The 18,963-nt window shown below is 55.9% G+C and overlaps 10 protein-coding genes across 10 annotated transcripts; 4 read left to right on the top strand and 6 right to left on the bottom strand.

Annotated features, from left to right (window-relative positions):
• Positions 1-1,278: 1,278 nt before the first annotated feature.
• On the bottom strand, positions 1,279-1,908 carry K452DRAFT_233726 (uncharacterized protein; the record flags this gene model as incomplete). Its single annotated transcript, XM_033537328.1, has 1 exon — positions 1,279-1,908. One exon carries the CDS (start codon positions 1,906-1,908, stop codon positions 1,279-1,281), a length of 630 nt encoding a protein of 209 aa, XP_033394469.1.
• A 368-nt stretch (positions 1,909-2,276) lies between these two features.
• K452DRAFT_233666 (uncharacterized protein) lies at positions 2,277-3,325 on the top strand (the record flags this gene model as incomplete). Its single annotated transcript, XM_033537320.1, has 6 exons — positions 2,277-2,301; positions 2,363-2,450; positions 2,520-2,830; positions 2,886-2,977; positions 3,031-3,165; positions 3,215-3,325. The coding sequence occupies 6 exons, from the start codon at positions 2,277-2,279 to the stop codon at positions 3,323-3,325; spliced, it is 762 nt and encodes a 253-aa protein (XP_033394468.1).
• Positions 3,326-3,451: 126 nt separating this feature from the next.
• Positions 3,452-4,259, bottom strand: K452DRAFT_290403 (uncharacterized protein). The gene has a single exon (XM_033540995.1). It carries the CDS (start codon positions 4,196-4,198, stop codon positions 3,521-3,523), a length of 678 nt encoding a protein of 225 aa, XP_033394467.1. The 5' UTR covers positions 4,199-4,259; the 3' UTR covers positions 3,452-3,520.
• Positions 4,260-4,365: 106 nt separating this feature from the next.
• K452DRAFT_83962 (uncharacterized protein) lies at positions 4,366-5,526 on the top strand. Its single transcript, XM_033547211.1, has 3 exons — positions 4,366-4,671; positions 4,729-4,831; positions 4,892-5,526. The coding sequence occupies exons 1-3, from the start codon at positions 4,446-4,448 to the stop codon at positions 5,409-5,411; spliced, it is 849 nt and encodes a 282-aa protein (XP_033394466.1). The 5' UTR covers positions 4,366-4,445; the 3' UTR covers positions 5,412-5,526.
• Positions 5,415-7,166, bottom strand: K452DRAFT_83970 (carbohydrate-binding module family 1 protein). The gene is made up of 6 exons (XM_033547212.1): positions 6,743-7,166; positions 6,613-6,676; positions 6,520-6,524; positions 6,002-6,427; positions 5,714-5,910; positions 5,415-5,623 (listed from the first exon to the last, which is right to left on the bottom strand). Exons 1-6 carry the CDS (start codon positions 6,828-6,830, stop codon positions 5,588-5,590), a joined length of 816 nt encoding a protein of 271 aa, XP_033394465.1. The 5' UTR covers positions 6,831-7,166; the 3' UTR covers positions 5,415-5,587.
• Positions 7,167-7,238: 72 nt separating this feature from the next.
• Positions 7,239-8,626, bottom strand: K452DRAFT_311227 (uncharacterized protein; the record flags this gene model as incomplete). The annotated part of the gene is made up of 4 exons (XM_033543402.1): positions 7,239-7,446; positions 7,511-7,729; positions 7,786-8,263; positions 8,317-8,626. 4 exons carry the CDS (start codon positions 8,624-8,626, stop codon positions 7,239-7,241), a joined length of 1,215 nt encoding a protein of 404 aa, XP_033394464.1.
• A 288-nt stretch (positions 8,627-8,914) lies between these two features.
• Positions 8,915-11,335, bottom strand: K452DRAFT_276488 (uncharacterized protein). The gene is made up of 3 exons (XM_033539276.1): positions 11,122-11,335; positions 9,477-10,690; positions 8,915-9,411 (listed from the first exon to the last, which is right to left on the bottom strand). Exons 1-3 carry the CDS (start codon positions 11,238-11,240, stop codon positions 9,080-9,082), a joined length of 1,665 nt encoding a protein of 554 aa, XP_033394463.1. The 5' UTR covers positions 11,241-11,335; the 3' UTR covers positions 8,915-9,079.
• A 972-nt stretch (positions 11,336-12,307) lies between these two features.
• On the top strand, positions 12,308-14,730 carry K452DRAFT_360984 (uncharacterized protein). The gene is made up of 4 exons (XM_033546391.1): positions 12,308-13,037; positions 13,088-13,281; positions 13,331-13,532; positions 13,586-14,730. Exons 1-4 carry the CDS (start codon positions 12,566-12,568, stop codon positions 14,542-14,544), a joined length of 1,827 nt encoding a protein of 608 aa, XP_033394462.1. The 5' UTR covers positions 12,308-12,565; the 3' UTR covers positions 14,545-14,730.
• A 23-nt stretch (positions 14,731-14,753) lies between these two features.
• K452DRAFT_290392 (uncharacterized protein) lies at positions 14,754-16,030 on the top strand. Its single transcript, XM_033540994.1, has 3 exons — positions 14,754-14,817; positions 14,895-14,961; positions 15,022-16,030. Exons 2-3 carry the CDS (start codon positions 14,914-14,916, stop codon positions 15,745-15,747), a joined length of 774 nt encoding a protein of 257 aa, XP_033394461.1. The 5' UTR covers positions 14,754-14,817; positions 14,895-14,913; the 3' UTR covers positions 15,748-16,030.
• K452DRAFT_233813 (uncharacterized protein) lies at positions 15,939-18,933 on the bottom strand (the record flags this gene model as incomplete). The annotated part of the gene is made up of 2 exons (XM_033537333.1): positions 15,939-18,704; positions 18,757-18,933. 2 exons carry the CDS (start codon positions 18,931-18,933, stop codon positions 15,939-15,941), a joined length of 2,943 nt encoding a protein of 980 aa, XP_033394460.1.
• Between the last annotated feature and the right edge of the window lie 30 nt (positions 18,934-18,963).

Genomic DNA, 18,963 nt, shown 5'->3' with positions numbered 1-18,963 from the left:
AAAAAAAAAAAAAAGCGCATGAGATTGATAGCGGAGATTATTTGGAGGTCAAGGAAATGATAGGTAGTATCTCAGGCAAGGACTACTACTACACCCGGTTCAAGTGGATTATGGCTGTCACCCATGATCAAACACGTCAGAGGCTGCCGCAGCTGCATCCAATCAATCAAGCAATGGTCGGATCTCAGCCAAGAGGTGACGTGAGGATGATAACTAAGACCTTGCATTGCCGAAGAGAAGAACCATGCTCCGAAGTCGACATGGAGGAAATGGCATTGGAACGGGACCTTTGTTTTCTTGTATAAAAATAAGAATCTTTGTGTTTTGGCTGGAAAGATTCCAAAGTCCCTGATTATCCATCCTTCGCATGCCAACTATCGACGGAGATTGAGTGCAGAGCCGAAACAAACATGTGGCCAACAAACTGCCTGCATTGGGGGTTCCGTGCAAAAAGATTGTATATAGAAAGTACACGAAGCCATTTTTCCAGGTTGTTGAAGATGCCATTGAATGCATGCAATGCAACATGCGAGTTTTCATTTGTCCTTTTATAGTAGCCGGGCCTTGGCCACGACGTGTTTCGTTTCCTCTGGTAATATCCTCTCGGCGGATCAGGGTGGGTAGTTACTGTGTATGTGTCGGAAAACCCCCCTTTGTCCAATTTTTTCTTTTTCTTTTTTCCTTTTCTTTTTTCCTGGACTGGGGGATTTCTTTTCTTTTTTTCTTTTTTTTTTTTTTTTGGTGTCTTTTCCGATAAAACCGGTGTCGGTGTATATAAACCCTACGTCCTAAGACGTCTGGGGCGATTCTTGGTATTTGGTGTATAGTGTCAAAGTTGACGTTTGGGGCGATTCTTGGTAGATCGTGTATAACGTCAGCTGCGACTTTGGGGCGGTTCTTGGTAGATCGCTTAAAATCAGCAGTGACGCCTGGGGCGATTCTTGGTAGATCGTGTATAGCGTCGACACCGTTATTCGTGGTGTCTGTATCAAAGTTTTGTTGAAGTATTTCGTTTCCTACGCCTGCCTGTACGGAAAGAGGACGGCGTAGAAAAAGATGATGTTTTTGCTCCTGTCAAATGCTTTTTTTCCTTTTCTTCTGAACAGCAAACGTGCCATGCCGACTGCTGATAGCCTCGGAAATCATGAGAGCTAATGCTGGTCAGCCAAGAAGCGCGCGCCGGTAGCGAATATGATCCATACCCAAAGCAGCTTTTGAAAAAACTCAGGACAGGCTCGCAACGATTTCCCCAAGCCCATCCATCCAAAAAGAAACTGCTCAGAAAGGCTTCGCGACCTTCCTGCTCTCCGTCGCCCCGGTCTTGGAATCTCTGAACTCCTTCCAACTGATCGGGTACATTTGGTTTCCGGCTTCGCTCGTCGCCATCACGACGCCCATCTCATTCGTGGCCGTCGACATGTAGTAGCTCGACTGGTCGCCCAGAGAGATGATGATTCCGCGCACAATGTCTCCAACCCTGAACATATCTCCGATCTTGACGCGGTCCTTTTCGGTGGCGCGCACATCCTCACGCCTGATGATGCCCTGGAAGCCCTCCCGGCACACGGTCTCTCCGACTACCAGAATCTCCACGGTGGCTTGCCTCTGCGTCAGGCGAGTCACACGCGCCATCACGACTGAGTCGACTTCGGGCAGGATGCTGGCGGCGCCGAAGCTGGCATATGCAGAGCTCCCGTTTGCGGTAGGGCGGGAGACGGAGAGTGCGGGAAGAGAGGACGTGGTAGTAGCGCCGGGAGCGGCAGCGCGCTTGGTGGGCTTGGCCTCGAGGACAGGGCCGAGGATCGAGGCGTGAAGGGCGTTGTGCTGGATGTGGGTGCCTTGGCCGGGCGCGTACTTGTCGGCGGGGCCCAAAGGCTGGCCTGGGAGGGCAAGAGCCGGAATCGACATGGCAAAGTAGTGCTGGAGCTGCTGGCGCCGAATGAAAAGGATTTGAGCAGGACTTGTTGTTCGTGCGAGGCTGAGCTTGAAGTGGTCGGCCAATCGCAAGATACTGATCCAACTTTGTCTGCCAGATCACGTGCACCTCGGAGCTATGGCCTCAATTCCGCGGTGACGTCTCAGTGCTCTGATTCCGGACGCGCCGCATGTTCTCCGCACCAACACTCCTACTTCTGCTCCTCATGAGTCTTCTTGCCACTGTTCTGAAGAGAGCGCCACCCCAATCTGCCATACGACTTAATTCGAGAGTAAGCCCCCAACCGAGGGAAAACGGTAGAAGCCTGCCTGACTGGTGTTAGCTTTCAACCGCACGCGCCATGCATGTCCAGTCGATTCCGATGTGTGAGTGACAATCTCTGCTGCTACGCTACCATCAAGGTGCCAAATCTCTAATCTCTTCCAGGGGAGGGGAGCGGCAACAACTATGCCTACCTTGTGAGCGACGAAAAGACCAAGGATGCTGTCATTATCGACCCCGCAAACCCGCCTGAGTAAGCATTCTCGCGCAACCCCAAGCAACATGGACGGAAGCAGGCTGATTCGACCATGCGATAATCCAGAGTCCTGCCTGTTCTCAATGAACGGACCTCCAGCGGCGCTATCAACCTCAACTCCATCATCAACACACACCATCACTGGGACCACGCCGGCGGCAACAGCAAGATTTTGGAGCACTACAAGCTGCCCATAATTGGTGGCAAGGACTGTGCCCATAAGACCCAGACACCAGCACACAAGGATACCTTTACGGTCGGCAATATCAAGGTCACTGCATTGCATACGCCATGCCATACCCAGGATAGCATCTGCTACTTCTTCGAAGACGGAAACGACAAAGCGGTATTTACCGGAGATACGCTTTTCATTGGCGGTATGATGTGCCTCTGAACAATCGTGGCGAGCAAGGCTGATACTGGGTTGTCTAGGCTGTGGACGCTTTTTTGAAGGCAATGCGGACGAGATGCACGAGGCGCTGAACTCGACTCTTGCTGCACTCCCCGATGATACCAAGGTCTACGTACGTCGGCTATACTTTGCCTGTGTCTTTGCCAGTTAGCTGACTTTATCTAGCCCGGCCACGAGTATACCAAGGGCAACGTTGCTTTTGGCAAGAAGGTTCTCCAATCGGCCGCCATTTCGAGACTCGAAGATTTTGCCCAAAAGAACAAGCAAACGCAGGGCCAGTTCACCATCGGCGACGAAAAGGTAATGTCCAACAAGCTCTGAGACCGTGCTGAGACTAATGAGCTTATAGCAACATAACGTTTTTATGAGGGTCGATGACCCCGAGATTCAAAAGGCCGTAGGCCAGAATGACCCGGTCAGCGTCATGGCGGCGCTCCGCGAAATGAAGAACAAGTCGTAACGCAGTCATCTCAACGGAGCGAGATTGTTTATTAGTCGCCATATCTTAATGACAAATGTTAGCGACATTAACGTACAATAAAAATGTTCAGAAAACTTACTGTCCTCAAATTGACGCTGCTTTGTCCTCGTTTGCATATTTCGTACCTCCACCGATTTTCCATGCCATATTTTGAACCGTCTACTACAGGATACCCTAGAAAAACCCGTAGCCATTCCATAATGTATATAAACCAACCACAATTATGCTCGTCAGAGCATACCACTTCTGCATCTCCACCACACTCCAAATCCACAGCGTGCCGACCGGGGGTGTCTGCTTCATGACAGCAAAGTAGCCAAATGTGTTGCCCACATAGACGCAGTAGCAACCTCCGGCACAGGCGATGCCCAGATAGACCAATTGCCTGAACAAGGTGAACTTCAAGGCCGTCTTAGTATGGAAGAGGTAAATTATGAGCCACATGGAGGGCAACACGACGGCAGTGCGCTTCCAGACCTCAGCCCAAGCAATCTCCTCGCGGTACTGATTATGGACCAAGACATCGAGGGTCAAATGGACCATGGTCAAGCTGAAAGCCCACAGCAGCGCCTCGGCCTTGGGGCCAAAGTCCTCGTCGTCGGAGCCGGCTGGCGCTTTCGCAAACGGCTGCCCTTGCTTCTGCAGCTCGGCCATGCGCTCCTCCGCTAGGTCGTACAGCGTCTTGCCCTTGGGGCCGGAGCGGTCGGGCTGCGCCAGCGGGATGTCGCTCGGTGTGCGTTGCGTGGTTAGGGCGGTGGTGGTACCGCTGGCACTGCTGGGGTGGTCGCCGGCTTCGCGGGCGGCGGCGCGGCGCTCGCGCCGGTTGCGCGGACCGGTGTTCGTGTCGGCCATTTGGAGGGGAATTGAGAGGAGAGAGTGTGTGGTGGTGTGGGCGGCGCGGTTGAGATTTTGGTGGTCGTGGTTGCTTGCGGCTGGAGCTGTGCTGATCTCAGTCGTCATTTGGGTCAGGGTCCAGCACGAGTCGTCGTCGTCGGCCTCCGCCTTCTCTCCGCACCCAAAACAATGCGGTGACGCCTCTTCGACGGCCATTGAGCGCTGGTATTAAATTCTTTTGGTCGCAGACGGACAGTTAGTCGACATGTACGCCGTCAACTGGCTCACGGCGGCCTTGATGCCGGTGCTGATGGTCGGCATCTGGCTCTACACGGCGCAACTGGCCAAGTCGATGCCGACGCTTCAGGGGAAGAGCATTGTGCTGCTGATTGCGCATCCGGATGACGAGGCCATGTTCTTTTCGCCTACGCTACAGGCCCTGACGAGGCCGGAGCTGGGCAACCATCTCAAGATCCTGTGTCTCTCTAGTGGTTAGTTGCTCTCGAAGCAATGGCTTCAAGGAAATCTGGAAGCTAAACAACACACAGGTGATGCGGACGGCCTGGGCGAAACACGGAAGCAAGAGTTGTTAAAGAGCGGGGTACTGCTAGGTCTGCGGAGCAGCGAGGATGTTCTCGTCATTGAAGACAGGTACTCAAGCCATTCTCCCTCATTCTCCAGCAAAGCACTAACAACAATACAAAAATGCAGCAATTTCCCGGACTCTATGGGCGTGACCTGGAACCCGCGACTGATCTCCAACCTCCTCACCAAAGCGTTTGCGCCCAAGATGGCGTCAGTACCCTCGACGGAGGCGCCGCGCGCGACCATCGACACCATCATCACCTTCGACGCGCACGGCGTCTCGGGCCACCCGAACCACCGCTCCTTGTTCCACGGCGCGCAGGCCTTCCTCAAGGCCCTCATGCACCGCCACGCCGGCTGGGAGTGCCCCGTCAAGCTGTACACGCTCACGTCGGTCGGCATCCTGCGCAAGTATGCGAGCTTGTTGGACACGCCCTGGACGGTGCTGGATACGATGAGGCGCAGGAAGGAGGTGGGCGCGTTTCCTACCCCGTTGATGTTTGTGAGCGGACCTGGGGCTGTGAGGACCGGCCAGAATGCTATGACGCAGGCGCATGTTAGCCAGATGAGGTGGTTTAGGTGGGGCTGGATCGGCATTGGGAGGTATATGGTTGTGAATGACTTGAGGAAACAGAAGGCTCCGTAGGGGCCTGGAAGGTTTGGATGTGGGAGTGATGTTTGAAGCACTGCCTATCCAATCTGACGCCATGGAAGAGCTATGTAAGCAAATTTATATTCATGACCAAATCACAACCAATATTTTCTGCTGCTACTTTTCTGCCCTACACCTCCCAGACATCAAACCTCGCCATCCCGGCAACTCTAACTACTAGCATGCGCATCATTGTAGTAATGAATCTAGAAACGCAAATCAAGTCAGTCCAACAAGCACCCAAACCCTCTTCCAAACCCATTACCAAAGCGCAGGAAACAGTGGGGTACACATACCGTCTCGTCCGCACACCCATCCGGGGTATTGTACAGATAGTTGCCAAGGTTGATGTACAAATGCTGCTCCTCGCACACATACCACGCGATAGCATTCGGGCGGCTCACGCCCTCAGCCGACCACGTCAGGCCATCGCCCTGCCACCCAAAAGTGCCGTAGGTGTTTTTCTCCGCGCTGAACGTGACGGCCAGAGCTTCTGCTGCAGCGTTAGCGTGCCCCTGTACCCCTTCCCAAAGGGGCAAAACGAAAAAGGAAAAGACAAGACAAAGAAAAAAGCAACCACTCACGATCATTCTTGCTCTTCTCCTCCGCAACAACGCCATACAGCACTTCCCCGCCCGCCCCCTCCCCAACAAGCTGCACCAGCTGCCCATCGACGACATTGAACTGGCCCGCAGTGGTGTAGTTGGCCATGACGGCGGGCCCGGCGCCATACAGCGGCGCGGACTGCAGGTACGCGTGGAAGTGCGGCTCCTCGACCGCCCGGATCCAGAGGTAGTCCTCCTGCAGCGTGGCGCCGGGGCCGGGGTTTGTGGACGCGGGGGCCGAGGCGGTGGGGGTGGTGGGGGTGGTGGGGGTGGAGGGTGTGGAAAGGGTCGTGGTCGTGGCGAGCGTTGTCGGCGCGGTCGTGTTGAGGGCTGTGCTGGCGCTTGTGATGCCCGAGGACGCGGACACGGAGCCTGTGGCTACGCCGGGCTGGCATTGCGAGTAGTCTATGCGCGGGACATCAGTTGTTGGTTTGGGGCTAGGTGGGTAGCTAGCTAGCTATCTAGCTAGGTAGCTGGCTGGGAGGCGGAGGCCGTACAGTCACTGCGTCATGGGTTGTTAGCTCTGTGCCTAGATAGGTAGGTAAAGTGCTTTGCTTTGACGTCTGATCGGGTCACTGGGGCGTCGTTACCTGAGCTTCACGCACGCGTAGCCCATCACGCATGCCGTGCCGCCGGAGAAGCTGTTGCCGCCGCCTGCGCTGCGTTAGTGCTTGTACCTAGGCTTATAGCAGTGCGTGTAGGAAAAGTGGAGGAGCGTACATTGCGCCCACGCGCCCTGCTGGGCCTGCGCGAGAGCGTGTCCGGCCAGAAGACCCAGCGAGCTCGTGACGGTGGTTGAGAGACGCATTGCTACGGTAAACAAAAAAGAACGAAGGAGAAGAAGCTGCTTGTGAGCACAGTGCAGGCCTTGTCAGTTTAGCAGAGCACGCATATGTCCAACGAGCACGTCTTTATATATATACACGCTCATGCCACATAGCTGGCTATCACATTGCCAGCAGTCCAGGCTCTGGTGGGCGGGTACGTCGTGGTTGAGAGCGCCGACGGTCCGCCTGCCGACGAGTTATTAACGTAGCGTGACGGATATAGTATGTTGCGGCGGCCTGCAGCCGGATAAAGCGTGCGATCGGCGCGTATCCCCGGGCGTTATAGCGGGAACGCGTTAACTGCTTGAGCGGGCCGTGTTTTAGCTCAGTGGCGTGCTTTGAAGAGGCTTGCAGCTCTGATCATTTTGGCCAACTACCTACTTTAGTAATCAGACTTGTTTTTCTTCTTCTTCTCCTTCTCTCCTAGCCAGTGCGGGATGCTTCGCTGCCATCTCGTCTAGGTACTCCAGTACCACTTTGCCCCACACCGGCTTGCCCTTGTAGAACGCAAACTTCTCGGGGAGCCTGTGCAGGAGGCCGCCCAGCCGTGCCGCGAAGCCGGGTTGGTCTGCGATGTCGACCAGTCGGTATAAGTACCTGGTTGGCGCCATCAGTTCAGTTGCTTGTTCTATAGCACCTGAATGAGCAATTGTTTCCTTACGTCTTCGTGAGCATGCACATTGCGCCTGTTCGAGGTAGCCGCCGGATCACCTGCCGTTCTACGCGCAGCTGCACCTCGTTGATGTCGATGGTCTCGTCTGCAGCGGCGTCCTCGTCGCCTTCGTAGAGATGTCCATCCACGAGGAAAAGCTCTTCATGGTCGTTGATGCTCCAGTTGACGCGCATGACGAGGCGGGATGCTCCGACGCTCTTGAAGAACCTTTATCGTCTCCTCATCAGCTGGCCTCTATCTGCGTAGTTAGCGTAAGCACTCACTTGTTCATCGCCTTTTGCAGCTTTTCCTTATAAGTTGGCACCGGTCCATGGATCTCCGTGAGCGGCTTGTCCATCTTCGCCTGGATGTCAAAGCCCGCCGGAAACGCCGACACCGTCGCTTTCAGCACGTACTCGCCATCCGGGCCCTCGGTCAGGAGCGAGAGGTCCTCTTCCGTGATCCTGCCGATGATCTCTAGAGGATGCAGGCCGCCGTACGGCGCTTTGATCTCGAAGCTCTCTCCCGTGACGTGGCTGTGGATGGTCCTGCCGTCGCTGGACAGCGTGAAGACGGTGGGAAATCGCCGAGGTAAGTACTCTACTAGCATGGCCAGCAGCTCGGCGCACGCGTCGTAGCCGCCCTCGCGGCAGTCGATGGCCTCGGCGCCCATGGTTGCGAAGGTATTCTTCTTGTGCTGCATGCGGCTGGGGTAGTTCTTGTCGATTCGAAGCCAGTCGTCAAACGTAAGGTTTCGAAGTGCTAGTCGCCGACGTCAGTGGTTTGTCTGTATCCTATGTCCCCTTTCTGCCTACCCATGGTGGCTGTGTACACGCGGTCGGAGATGTATCCATCCCGCCACCATTGCTCTGGCTCCTCGGCATGGATATCGAAGTCTGGCTTGTAGGGCCGGACGCCAGAAAAGTCTACAGTTGTGTCTTCAGGTGCCCCGTAGAATCCCTTGCTCTTTTCTTTCAGTTCTTTGACCGGACCACCTGCATCTTTGCCAGACAGCTTGGGCGACAAAAGCCGCCAAGCTACACTGCAAATGAAGAAGAATACTGAAAGGGAAATGAACTCCACAGAGTACTGCCTAAGAAAGCCTACTGGTGCTTCGGTCAACATTTCGCATGTCAGGGATTTGCAAGGTCATAGGGTATGTCGTGTATGCTGTCTTCACGACAGGGTACATAAACAGCTGTGAGAGTAGTCACGAGTGAGGGGAAGCTGCTTCCCTGTACACCGCTTATCTGCGCCTCTTATCTATGGCAGGGACGTCATTGGACGGTCGATCAGTTGGACCCTTACTGCTCGAACCTTCCTCTGTACTACTTGACTACCACATGATGGAATACTCACTTGGAAAAACCCAGGCCGGTATATAACCTGCAGCGTAAAATAATTGACTAGATTCCCTTGCAGAAATAGAAGTAATGTATGCCCAAGCGCAAATCTACAGTAGCCTCAGCGCAAACTCCCAAATTCATCGTTGCGTATGTCCGTTCAGGTGAGGTATATGCCGCCGATTAGCTGAGAAATTATGTACATGAAAGGGACAGTGAGTGACCAAGCCAGCCGTTAAGGCGGCCCCGACTTCGACCATTCCTGCCTCAACTCCTCCGTAAGGTCAGTGGTGCTGGGCCAACCTGTACGGAACTGGTTTGCCTTGATCAGCTCCACAATCTTCTCCCGCTTCTGGAGGTCCTGAGTGTATAGTCCGGCAGCGAAGAGGCATTGGGAGGAGTGTAGACTGGCGCTTTCGCATGTGATGGCTGTCGCGAGGCCACCGATGGTGTCGATGGCTTCGTTGAGAGACTTGTCGCGCAAAAGGTATTCGCGATAGCCCCCAGCAGCTGGCTGGTGTACGAGGAGCAGGATCCGGGCAAAGTAGTGCATTTGTACTGCTGTAGCTGTACAAAGTTGTCAGCTGCGTGTCCGAAGATGGGGCCATAAATGACAGCCAAAGCGATATTACCAAAGCAAGGTGGATTGATCCAGATGGGTTTAAAAGGCCCATTTGGTGCAAGATCGACAATGGGAAGAGGAGTAAAGTGTGGCGTCAAGTTCATCTGCCACTCGTCAAGCATGTTGAAGAGCGTATCCGCGCGTTCAATCCTTGACTGAAGATTAGTTTCTCCCAATTTCCTGTCTTTGTCAGAGGCGTAGTTGACGGCCTGCGCAAGGAGATAGATGGCCCTTGACGCAATGTCGTATTGATCAAGGACGTGGTATGGTTTCGTCGGCTTGTAGAAACTAAAGCAGCGTCGTCGTTCTCGGAACGCAGCCCACACATCCTGGCGTAGCCAGCACCACCACACTGCTTGCTTGAGCCCACCGGACTGACCATTGATTTCCTGTGAGCGTTGGATCCAGAACGTGCCTTTTAGATGCCGCTCCCAACCGCTGCCGGCACCATCGATCATTTCGTATGACGAGATGATGATTGTAGTGGCGAGCAACTCGAGACTGGTCTTGAAAGAGTCGTAGTGCATGGCTCCCTGTAGGTACTGTAGGGTTTCATAGTAGTATTGTACAGCGGCTGTTCTGTCCGGTGTTGATTCGCTTTTATCCTTGATTGAGAGATGCCGAGCAGACAGTGCCATTATGGATTTCATCAATCCTTCATTATTTAATGCCAGTTGCGGCACAAAGGTGGAGAAATGCTTTAGTGGATCATACATATCCAGGCAGTTACTGAGACGTTCAACGAAATGCCTGAACATGGACATCTCATGAGGTCGTAGCTTTATATGAGCTTGCCAGAACCTCCGTTCGGCTGCTTGTGTTGCGGGATCTGAAATTGGCGCGGATGAGTAGTATGGAGAACGTGATCGTGTTTGCACGTCATGGGCACCTGGAACACCTAAAGCTCTTACAGGACTGAATCTGGCCGCGGAGAGGCTCAGATTGTAGTCGTCTGCTTCGTGGGAGCGCTCACTAGGCCCGATAGAAGTAACACTTCCAGCATCATCAGCAAGAAGGCCTAGCCAACGCAGTGGAGCAATCTCGGCTGGATATGGAGTGGAACTGAGTGTTGACCGTGGACTAGTTGAGTCTTCCTGAGGCGTACTCCACGGCGGTAGAGAAAGACCGGTCCCCGGACTTGGCTGTGCCGGAGCGTGAGATTCATAGTTTCTTGGTTCGTCACGGACTGGATCCCATCGAACTTGCGGCGGTGGAGGAAGGATTCTACTAAGGATCTGCCTCTTCTGTTCCGGTGGTTGACTTTGGACCTGCGTAGGAGGAGCATGCGGTTGAATCTCGGTGACAGCAGGAGGTGTGTATGGTTGATCGAGGAGGGCAGGCGGTTGGATTTGAGAGCCACCACTTGGGATGGGGGTGCCAGGTTTCTGGGAAGATATCAAAGTTACCACTGAGGATTTTTACTTTTTTTTTTTTAGTAAGAGCGCATGGAGCATGTCGCCGCGGCCGAAACATGACGGAAGGTTACGCGGCCACTCTCCAGACGCAGGCAAACAGAGCCACGCTAACCAAAGTCAAAGCGACAGACGCGCCCGTAATGAGATGCCGCGTCCCGGAGGATAAATGCACCATGACTCGGAGAGAAAGCATAGTACCCAGTGCGCTAGCGGGCAGGAGTCCAAATAACAAATAACCACGCAGATCGGATGACTGGACGGAACAACGAAACGCGTACCTTGACGGAAGCGCTGTAAACGCAGGGCCGATGACCTTTTGCACAGGGTCCACAGACGGGCTTGACCTCATCGCACTTCATATGCCGGGCACGACAAATGGCACTGCATCACGGCGATTAACTCGTGCTACCCGGCTGTGTAATATATTACCACGTACCAGCCTGTTGTGGTGCGCAACCCACGGCCCCTGGGCTTGCGGGGCTTCCGCTTCGGCCCAGCAGTTTCGCTCTGGGGAGGCTGGGCGTGCGCCTGGGAGGCATCCTGATGAGCCGGATCGGGCGGTGTCAGTCCCTGCGTCGTGGTCATCGTGTCGAGGCTTGCATCAGCTCGTTTGTCCTTCGTCCGAAAGGGGGAACGCAATGGCACACCGAAACGGGCGGCAGCCACGCGAGCGCTTCCTTGGCGCGCCCGAGACGAGTTCCCTTTTGACGAGACGCCGTGTCGAGGTCAAAGTAGCTTTGTCCGTCACGTGAGTGCAATCTCGTCATCTTCTTCTTAGGAATTCATTCCTCTTCCCGACGACACAGCACCAGCTCTAGCTCACAGCGGATTGCTCAAAGGGGGTTTCCGTTCAGTTTTGTCTCTACTGGATTTAGAGGCTAGATATTATACCATGGAACCAGTCAGCAGCGAGTGCGAGTACACACTGGCAGGAATAGTTCATCTCAAGAGCAAGGGTTCAAATTTACTCTGAGCTTCAAAAATGTCCCAACTAACATATACAGTAACTACTGATCGTTGCTGATACCTCACGTGTTCTTCCAAGCCAACAGCCGATGAGCAGTGGAAGGTAAATCAACACTCCTCTTGAGCTTAGCTGTCTCGATTGACGCACTGTGGCTTCTATTCGCAAACTGACCAATTTATCAAGCTTTATATCTCACTTGGATGGTATGTTGGTTGTCGACAACTACGTTTCTGTTACTCGTCATGTGATTTCTTGTTAGGAATACACATCGCGAACACAAGGTAGGACAAAGGGAAACATATCATTGAATGCCTTGCCATACTATTCACAGAAACGTCATCCGTAAGTACCTAGAAATATCATCAGCATCTCTCAACCTAGCAAGCACATGCGGATTACCCGAAATGGAAATCCCGGTCTTACGTCGAACGGGAACACCTGAAAGCAGTGTTACCGGGACGGGACGCCTGCGCCCAGGCAGCCACCTCTCTCCGCAATGCGGGGTCGTAATCGAGGCATGAGGGCCACCAACCATGACGTCTGGAGTTGCGAGGTACGGCACGCGCTCTCTCCTGGAAGAGAGGAACATTTCCTTGGACAATCCCTTAAATACCTACACGGCAGCTTTGGGCCAGTCTTCAGCTCTCTCATTTCCCTCTTGCTTCTTAGTTTCTGAGAGCTATATACTTGCCTCCTTTCTTTGCACAACTGGACACCATGTCAGCAAAGCACTTCTTCTCCTCCGCCGACGGCGTCGTCCATCGCGCGCTCAATTCTATCGCCGCTCGGAACCCGCACCTATCCTATGACTCGGAAAACCGCGTCATGTTTTCCAAGGCGCATCCCTCCTCCAAGGTCGCCATCATCTCTGGCGGAGGAGGGGGGCACGAGCCTGCATGGTCTGGCTACGTGGGCGAGGGCATGCTATCTGCATCCATCAGTGGCGACGTGTTTGCCAGCCCTTCGACGAAACAGATCATGGCCGGTGTACGGAGCGTGCCTTCGGATGCGGGCATCATCCTGTGTATCACCAACTATACCGGGGATAGGCTGCATTTCGGCCTGGCATGCGAGAAGGCGAGGGCGGAAGGACACAAGGCGGCGCAGTTGCCCATGACGGATGATGCGGCGCTAGGGAGGAAGCAATCCGCGCTGCTCGGAAGAAGGGGACTCGCGGGCAATCTTTTAGGTGAGGGCTTCCTTGCGGCTTTGGATTGGCCCTCCACTGACTTGCAACAGTGCTTAAGCTTCTCGGAGCTGCGTCCAATCAGTCCTGGTCTTTTGAGGATTGCTTGGAGCTTGGGACGCAGATGAATGCCGAGCTCGTAACTATAGGCACGAGTCTGGACCATTGCCACGTACCTGGGCGGACACAGCATGAAGCAATTGCTGAGGATTCATGTGTCGTAGGAATGGGCATTCATAACGAGCCGGTACGTGTCACGTCGTTGAACGCAAACTCGATTACTGACAGTGGCCTAGGGTCTCCGCACGATATCTCCAATGCCTTCGCCAGAGGATCTGATCAAAGAAATGCTGCTCTATCTCCTAGATCCCTCCGATGCCAATCGAGCATTCACTACGTTCGCTTCAAAAGACGAAGTGGCTCTCTTGGTCAACAACTTTGGCGGTCTTTCCACTCTCGAGCTGGAGGCAATGACCCACATTGCTCTCGAGCAACTCGGTATGTCCTGGCACCCATAGCATGTAACCACTTTTTTTTTAACAAGTCTACAGAACGGGACTGGAAGCTCAAGCCCTGCCGCATCTACTCCGGCATATTCGAGACCTCGCTCAACGGTCCCGGCTTCTCCCTAACCCTAGGCAACCTGTCCAACGTAGCCAGACGCACCAACCGGCCAGTCCAACAAATCATCGACCTACTTGACGAGCCCACCACCGCGCCCGCCTGGCCCAGGAACGGGTACATGGCCGCCAAAGCCGCGCACGAGGCAGCAGTGCCACCGCGACGGGACTCGAAAGCGCAAACCGAGTCCGACAAGCCCGCGTTCAGCACCACAGCAGCAACAGCACGAGGTCCTGCAACGCCAGCAAGCCTCATACCCGCGCTGCGGGCCGCGTGCAATGCCGCTATCGCCGCAGAGCCCCAGATCACAAACTACGACATGCAGCTCGGCGACGGGGACTGCGGCGTAGCCGTGGCAGGCGTGTGCACAGCCGTGCTCAAGAAACTCGACGCAATTTCCGGCCAGCCGGGCGCGCCGCCGTTCTTCATGCTGCTGAGCGAGCTCAACGCCGCACTCGAAGACATGGGCGGCTCGCTCGGCGCAATCCTCAGCATCCTGTGCACGGCACTAGCAGGCAGCCTGCAGCGGGCCGCGGCGGCAGCAGCAGCAGACTTGGAGCTCAGCCCCGCGACCGTGGGCGCGGCGGCGCGCGAGGCGCTGCAGACGCTGCAGCAGTACACGGGGGCGCGCGAGGGCGACCGCACGGCCATGGACGCGCTGATCCCGTTCTGCGAGACGCTGGGCCGCAGCACGGCGGATGTGGGGGTGGCGGTGGCGGTGCGGGCGGCGGAGGAGGGCGCGGCGCGCACGCGCTCGCTGCGGCCGCGGTTTGGGCGCGCGGTTTATGTTGGCGGGGATAGGGCGGGGGATGGGCTGCCGCGTGACGCGGGGGCGCATGCGGTTGCGGTGTTTTTGAGGGGGTTGGTCGAGGGTGGGGCGTGGGTGTAGGGTTGGATTGGGATGTTTTGGCCGGTTGGATGCTAGGTAGGTAGGTGTCTGGGTAACTGCCTGCCTCGTCTCGCGCCTCCCGACAGCAGCTAACTAACTAGGTAACTCGGTAGGTAGCTACATACCGCCTTGCCGTGTCCGGTAGGTGGGGCGCCAGTTCCTACATACAACCCCTCATCAAGCCGGGGTGCTCGGGACGAGTCCATGAATTCAAATGGATACATCATAGGTACTGTACAGTTGCAAGTCTTCGGCATTGAGTGAGTGAGCTAGGTAGAAATACCCCGCGACTACCTACCTCCCTAGCCCCACACCACCATGAGTCCACCCGCTGAAGCCCCGTACCTCAGCACGCAGCCGCCGCCGAACATGAACTGGCAGATCACGCTCAAGGACAAGGTGATTGCCATCACGGGCGTACGCACCCATCCAAACCCATCCACCCCAAACCCAACTAACCTCCCCCACCCGCACCAGGCAAACCGCGGCATCGGCCTCGGCATCGCCGAAGTCTGCCTCGCCAACCAAGCCCTCGCAATCTACTCGCTCGACACGGCCGCCCCGAGCGCCGACTTCCTCGCCCTGCAGGCCCGCTCCCCGCCCAACGCGCTGCAGCACATCACGGCGGACGTGACGAGCGAGGCCTCCATCGCCGCCGCCCTCGACGCCATCATCGCCGCACACGGCGCCCTGCACGGCCTCGTCGCCAACGCCGGCATCACGCAGCACCAGCCCGCCCTCGCCTTCACCCAAGCCGACATCGACCGCCTCTTCGGCGTCAACGTCTTCGGCGCCCTCAGCTGCGCCCGCCTCGCGGCGCGCAAATTCATCTCCCTGGGGATCAAAGGCGCCATCGTCTTCACCGCGAGCATGACGAGCTACCGCCCGAACCGCGCCGCGCCCTCGGCCCCGTACGGCGCCACCAAGGCCGCGCTCCGGAACATGGCGCACACGCTGGCCATGGAGTGGGCGCCGCATGGCATTCGCGTCAATTCTGTGAGCCCTGGGTTCGTGCGGACCGCCATGACTTATTTTGTCGATCAGAGCCCCGACTGGGATGCCAAGATGCGGTATTATGGCGGCATGCCGCGCCTCGCTATGCCCCAGGAGCTGGGCGGCGCCTATGTTTACCTGCTGAGCGATGTCGCGAGCTATACCACTGGCATTGATATCCCGGTCGCTGGCATCGTGGGCGCGTGGTAGGCTGTAGTTATAGCCGAGGAAGCTTTCGATGGGTCGGTCCCTTTAAGACGTTTGCTGGCCACTTGGTTCGGTTCGGTGCCATAGTTATGCAACTCAGGTCTTCCAATGTGTGTTGATTGACTGGGTATCTTCTCTTCCCCCTCCCTCCACTCCTTGGACCTTCCTCCTCTTTTTCTTTTCCCACTCACCCTCTAGATAACAACCCTCTCAAAGCTGTACTTGCCCACCCGCATACTAATCTGCCTGCCAATATCCCGCTTGCTCAGCTGCTTGACCTCGCCCGCCAGCGTCGTCCGCGTGTCCGCAACCTTGCCCTCGACCTTGAAGCCCAGCGGCAGCACCCTGCTCTCCGCGTCGCCCGAGTTCTGCTGCACCGTGACCGGCTTGCCCTTCTTCTCCAGGTTCCGCGCGTTGGTCGGCTGCTGCGTCGTCTTCTTCTTCCAGCCAAAGCGCAGGAAGTCGCCTAATAGGCCCTTCATGAACGCCGCTTCGTGGATGCCCTCGAGCGCGGCCGAGATCTCTTGCCGCAGGTTGTACACAACCTCCGAGGTGCGGTCCGAGCCGGAGGTGAGCCAGCCGCCAGCGCCGACCGCGTCGAGCGCGCAGGAGAGCAGGTCCGCGATTATAACGATGGCGCGGTCAGAGGGGTCGCCGGTGGAGTCCGAGGCAGACTTGCCGTCGGGGCCTTCTTCCAGATAGCGCTGGATCCAGCCGCCTTGGTGGATCTCGAGGCGGAGGATGTCCATCAGGAAAAGAATCTCGTGGTGCGTCAGTGACTTGCGGAGGGTACGGGAGATCAGCGGCGGAGGGAAGGTGTGCAGTTTTCTCAGGGCCTCGAGGAGCGACTGCGAGCGGACGTGGAGGCCAGTCTCGAGAAGTGATTCAGCCTTTGCGAGGGCAGAGGCAGCGGCGTCCGCCTCAGTCTCGAATTCTTCGTCGGCCTTTTCCTGGTCAGCGGCGTCTTCCGGTTGCTCCGAGCCGGCTGTGAGAAGACGCTCCTTGAGCTCAGGGAAGGGCGTTGCTTGAAGGCTTTGGATGAGAACCTTGATCGCCTGCACGACAAGCTCGACGTCGAGGCCTGGGTGACCCTTCAGCACATCACAAAGGACGTGCATATCAGGATCAAAGTTGAAAAGAGCAGTAATAACATCACCGGCGTCGATGGCTTGGACGGTCTCGTCCGAAGACTTGCGCATCGCTTGTCTGATCATGTCAGTGGCGAGGAACCCAGTCCAAACAAGCCATTGGAAGGCGTTAGGCGGGAAGAATCGTATCCTCAGCGAAGACGGTTTCTCCGCTCCACTTGCAATGACTTCCTTCTTGCCAGAGGAAAGAGCAAAGATTTTGCTCAACAGGTAGACCGCTTTGTGACGTTTGGTCTGTAGGTTGACATCCCAGGCGGTTTCGGGGAAATTCCACTCTTGGAGATCAGATTCGTCCTCAGACACGCCGTTGATTTTTGGTTGTTCGTCCGCCTTGACGCCATCAGCCCCGGGAAGCTCGGCGGTGCCGTTGACCTTGTCCTCAGTCTGCTCGTCTTCGGTAATGAGTTTGGGCTCCTCGCCCTTTCCCTTTAGCGCAATGCCGACTTCCCTCGAAAACAGTTCCTCAAACCCTTTCAGGTTATCTTCTTTGACGAATGCATCGAGCTGCTTCCGAGTGCGATGCCACTCTTTGCTTGACGAATCCGCAGGGTTGACAAGGCAAACACCCAGAGGGTATGTGGAGCGCTCTGGGGCTTCGGTAATGACGGGCTTACGCCCCACTCCCTTGCCAATCGCATCGATCAGCAGACCTCCCTTCACCTTGCTCCTCTTCGAAGCGGACACGTCCGAGCCCACTTGCAGACCGATCAGCTCGCCGTTGGCCAGACCAACCACGAGACCAAGCTCAGCAAGATAGTTGACAAGCGTAAGCGGAGACGAGTTTTCGACAGATTCCGATTGCTTGCGTTTCTTGCTTTTGCCAGTCTCAACCTTCTCGTGACTCAATGGCAAGATTGCCTGCACGGAGTTGTATTTGACATCGTAGAGACCACAAGAAACGGCCGATGCCGCCATCAGGAGCGACGACGAAATGCGAATGAAGTTTTGCAACGGAGTGCCGGGTACTGTGAGATCGGACCTCATCCGTGGGGTGGTTGTGGAAAAGTCGTAGGTAATGATGCAACCGGAAATGAGCTGGTACAACAGGCCCGTGGACACGTGCAAAGAATACGAAGGTTGAGACTCGGACACATCGCTCTCAATCTTCACCGGCGGAACGCCTAGCGTGAGAATGTTTTGCACGACTGGCCTGTTGATCGTGATGCCTCCCATAGTCTTTGGTCGGATACAGCAAACTTGAAGGCTACGACCATCGGCTTTGAGAGCGGCCTCATCCACAGGGCGCGTGACCAGACAAAGTAGCACCGTGGCGTCAAGAAGCTCAGATTGTCCCTCCATGCTGGGGTCCAACGCTGCGATGACATCTTCGCGACTCTTGAACAGCCCCCGCCTTGCAGCAGACGCATCCGTGTACGCAGCGAATTCAACCTTGACGGGTTGTGCATCATTCGACGGAGCATTGACATTCGCGGACCATTTGAGTGTTTGCAGATCGGCGGAGAAGGAATCAATTCGGCCATCCTCAAAGACCACGACAACCTCGTGAGGGTCTTCTTCCGATCCTTGCGCAGGTTTCAGGGGAAGCACATCGATTGAGAAGATTGCGCTAGATTCCGCGGGGATTGTGTACGCCGTCTTGTCGGGATTTCCGGTTGGTGCGGTTGCGTGTACTTCCTCGGCGAAGCAAAGAATTTGGCGCCTGGCGCTGCCAGCACCCTCCTGAATTGCGGCATAGGTGAAGCGCTTCGCAGGCCGGTGCTTGGTCACTCTGGCGTGTACGGAACACGATGGAGCAACGAAGGATGTCTGAGGAGGAAGCGCGTACGAAGTGACAAGGCGCGGCGTTTGGACCTGAGGAAGAGGGTCAATCTCAGCTTTCAGAGTGAGAAAGCCGTCGGCTTACATTGTAGATACTCAACCCGTCGCCGTCAACAGCCACAGCAATCTCCGACCTCTTTCTTTTCCGCGCGCCGCTCAAGCTGTAAACGGTCGAGGCCAGAGTGCGGCCGTTGAGGGCATCGATGGGTTTCGGCAGCGAGGCCAGGGTGTGGGGTGCCTCGAGCTCCTTTCCAGACGACATGGTGATTTGCCAGACCGCGGGTCTGCTTCT

This window comes from Aplosporella prunicola, assembly GCF_010093885.1.
Source record: "Aplosporella prunicola CBS 121167 unplaced genomic scaffold K452scaffold_22, whole genome shotgun sequence".
NCBI lineage: Eukaryota > Fungi > Ascomycota > Dothideomycetes > Botryosphaeriales > Aplosporellaceae > Aplosporella > Aplosporella prunicola.
Note: the sequence above shows the minus strand (reverse complement) of the source record. Positions and strands in the feature narration are given on the sequence as shown.

Bases quoted from the DNA above. Each gene is read 5' to 3' on its own strand.
- K452DRAFT_290403 (XM_033540995.1), bottom strand. From the start codon at position 4,198: ATGGCCGACACGAACACCGGTCCGCGCAACCGGCGCGAGCGCCGCGCC.
- K452DRAFT_83962 (XM_033547211.1), top strand. From the start codon at position 4,446: ATGTACGCCGTCAACTGGCTCACGGCGGCCTTGATGCCGGTGCTGATG. The intron at 4,672-4,728 runs GTTAGTTGCTCT...AACAACACACAG, and splicing joins GATCCTGTGTCTCTCTAGTG to GTGATGCGGACGGCCTGGGC. The intron at 4,832-4,891 runs GTACTCAAGCCA...ACAAAAATGCAG, and splicing joins GTTCTCGTCATTGAAGACAG to CAATTTCCCGGACTCTATGG.
- K452DRAFT_83970 (XM_033547212.1), bottom strand. From the start codon at position 6,830: ATGCGTCTCTCAACCACCGTCACGAGCTCGCTGGGTCTTCTGGCCGGA. The intron at 6,677-6,742 runs GTACGCTCCTCC...AACGCAGCGCAG, and splicing joins GCAGGGCGCGTGGGCGCAAT to GCGGCGGCAACAGCTTCTCC. The intron at 5,624-5,713 runs GTATGTGTACCC...TTGCGTTTCTAG, and splicing joins ATGGGTGTGCGGACGAGACG to ATTCATTACTACAATGATGC.
- K452DRAFT_276488 (XM_033539276.1), bottom strand. From the start codon at position 11,240: ATGAAGTGCGATGAGGTCAAGCCCGTCTGTGGACCCTGTGCAAAAGGT. The intron at 10,691-11,121 runs GTGGTTATTTGT...GATCCTTAGTAG, and splicing joins CGTCCAGTCATCCGATCTGC to AATCCTTCCTCCACCGCCGC. The intron at 9,412-9,476 runs GTAATATCGCTT...AACTTTGTACAG, and splicing joins GATCAATCCACCTTGCTTTG to CTACAGCAGTACAAATGCAC.
- K452DRAFT_360984 (XM_033546391.1), top strand. From the start codon at position 12,566: ATGTCAGCAAAGCACTTCTTCTCCTCCGCCGACGGCGTCGTCCATCGC. The intron at 13,038-13,087 runs GTGAGGGCTTCC...GACTTGCAACAG, and splicing joins ACTCGCGGGCAATCTTTTAG to TGCTTAAGCTTCTCGGAGCT. The intron at 13,533-13,585 runs GTATGTCCTGGC...ACAAGTCTACAG, and splicing joins CATTGCTCTCGAGCAACTCG to AACGGGACTGGAAGCTCAAG.
- K452DRAFT_290392 (XM_033540994.1), top strand. From the start codon at position 14,914: ATGAACTGGCAGATCACGCTCAAGGACAAGGTGATTGCCATCACGGGC. The intron at 14,962-15,021 runs GTACGCACCCAT...CACCCGCACCAG, and splicing joins AGGTGATTGCCATCACGGGC to GCAAACCGCGGCATCGGCCT.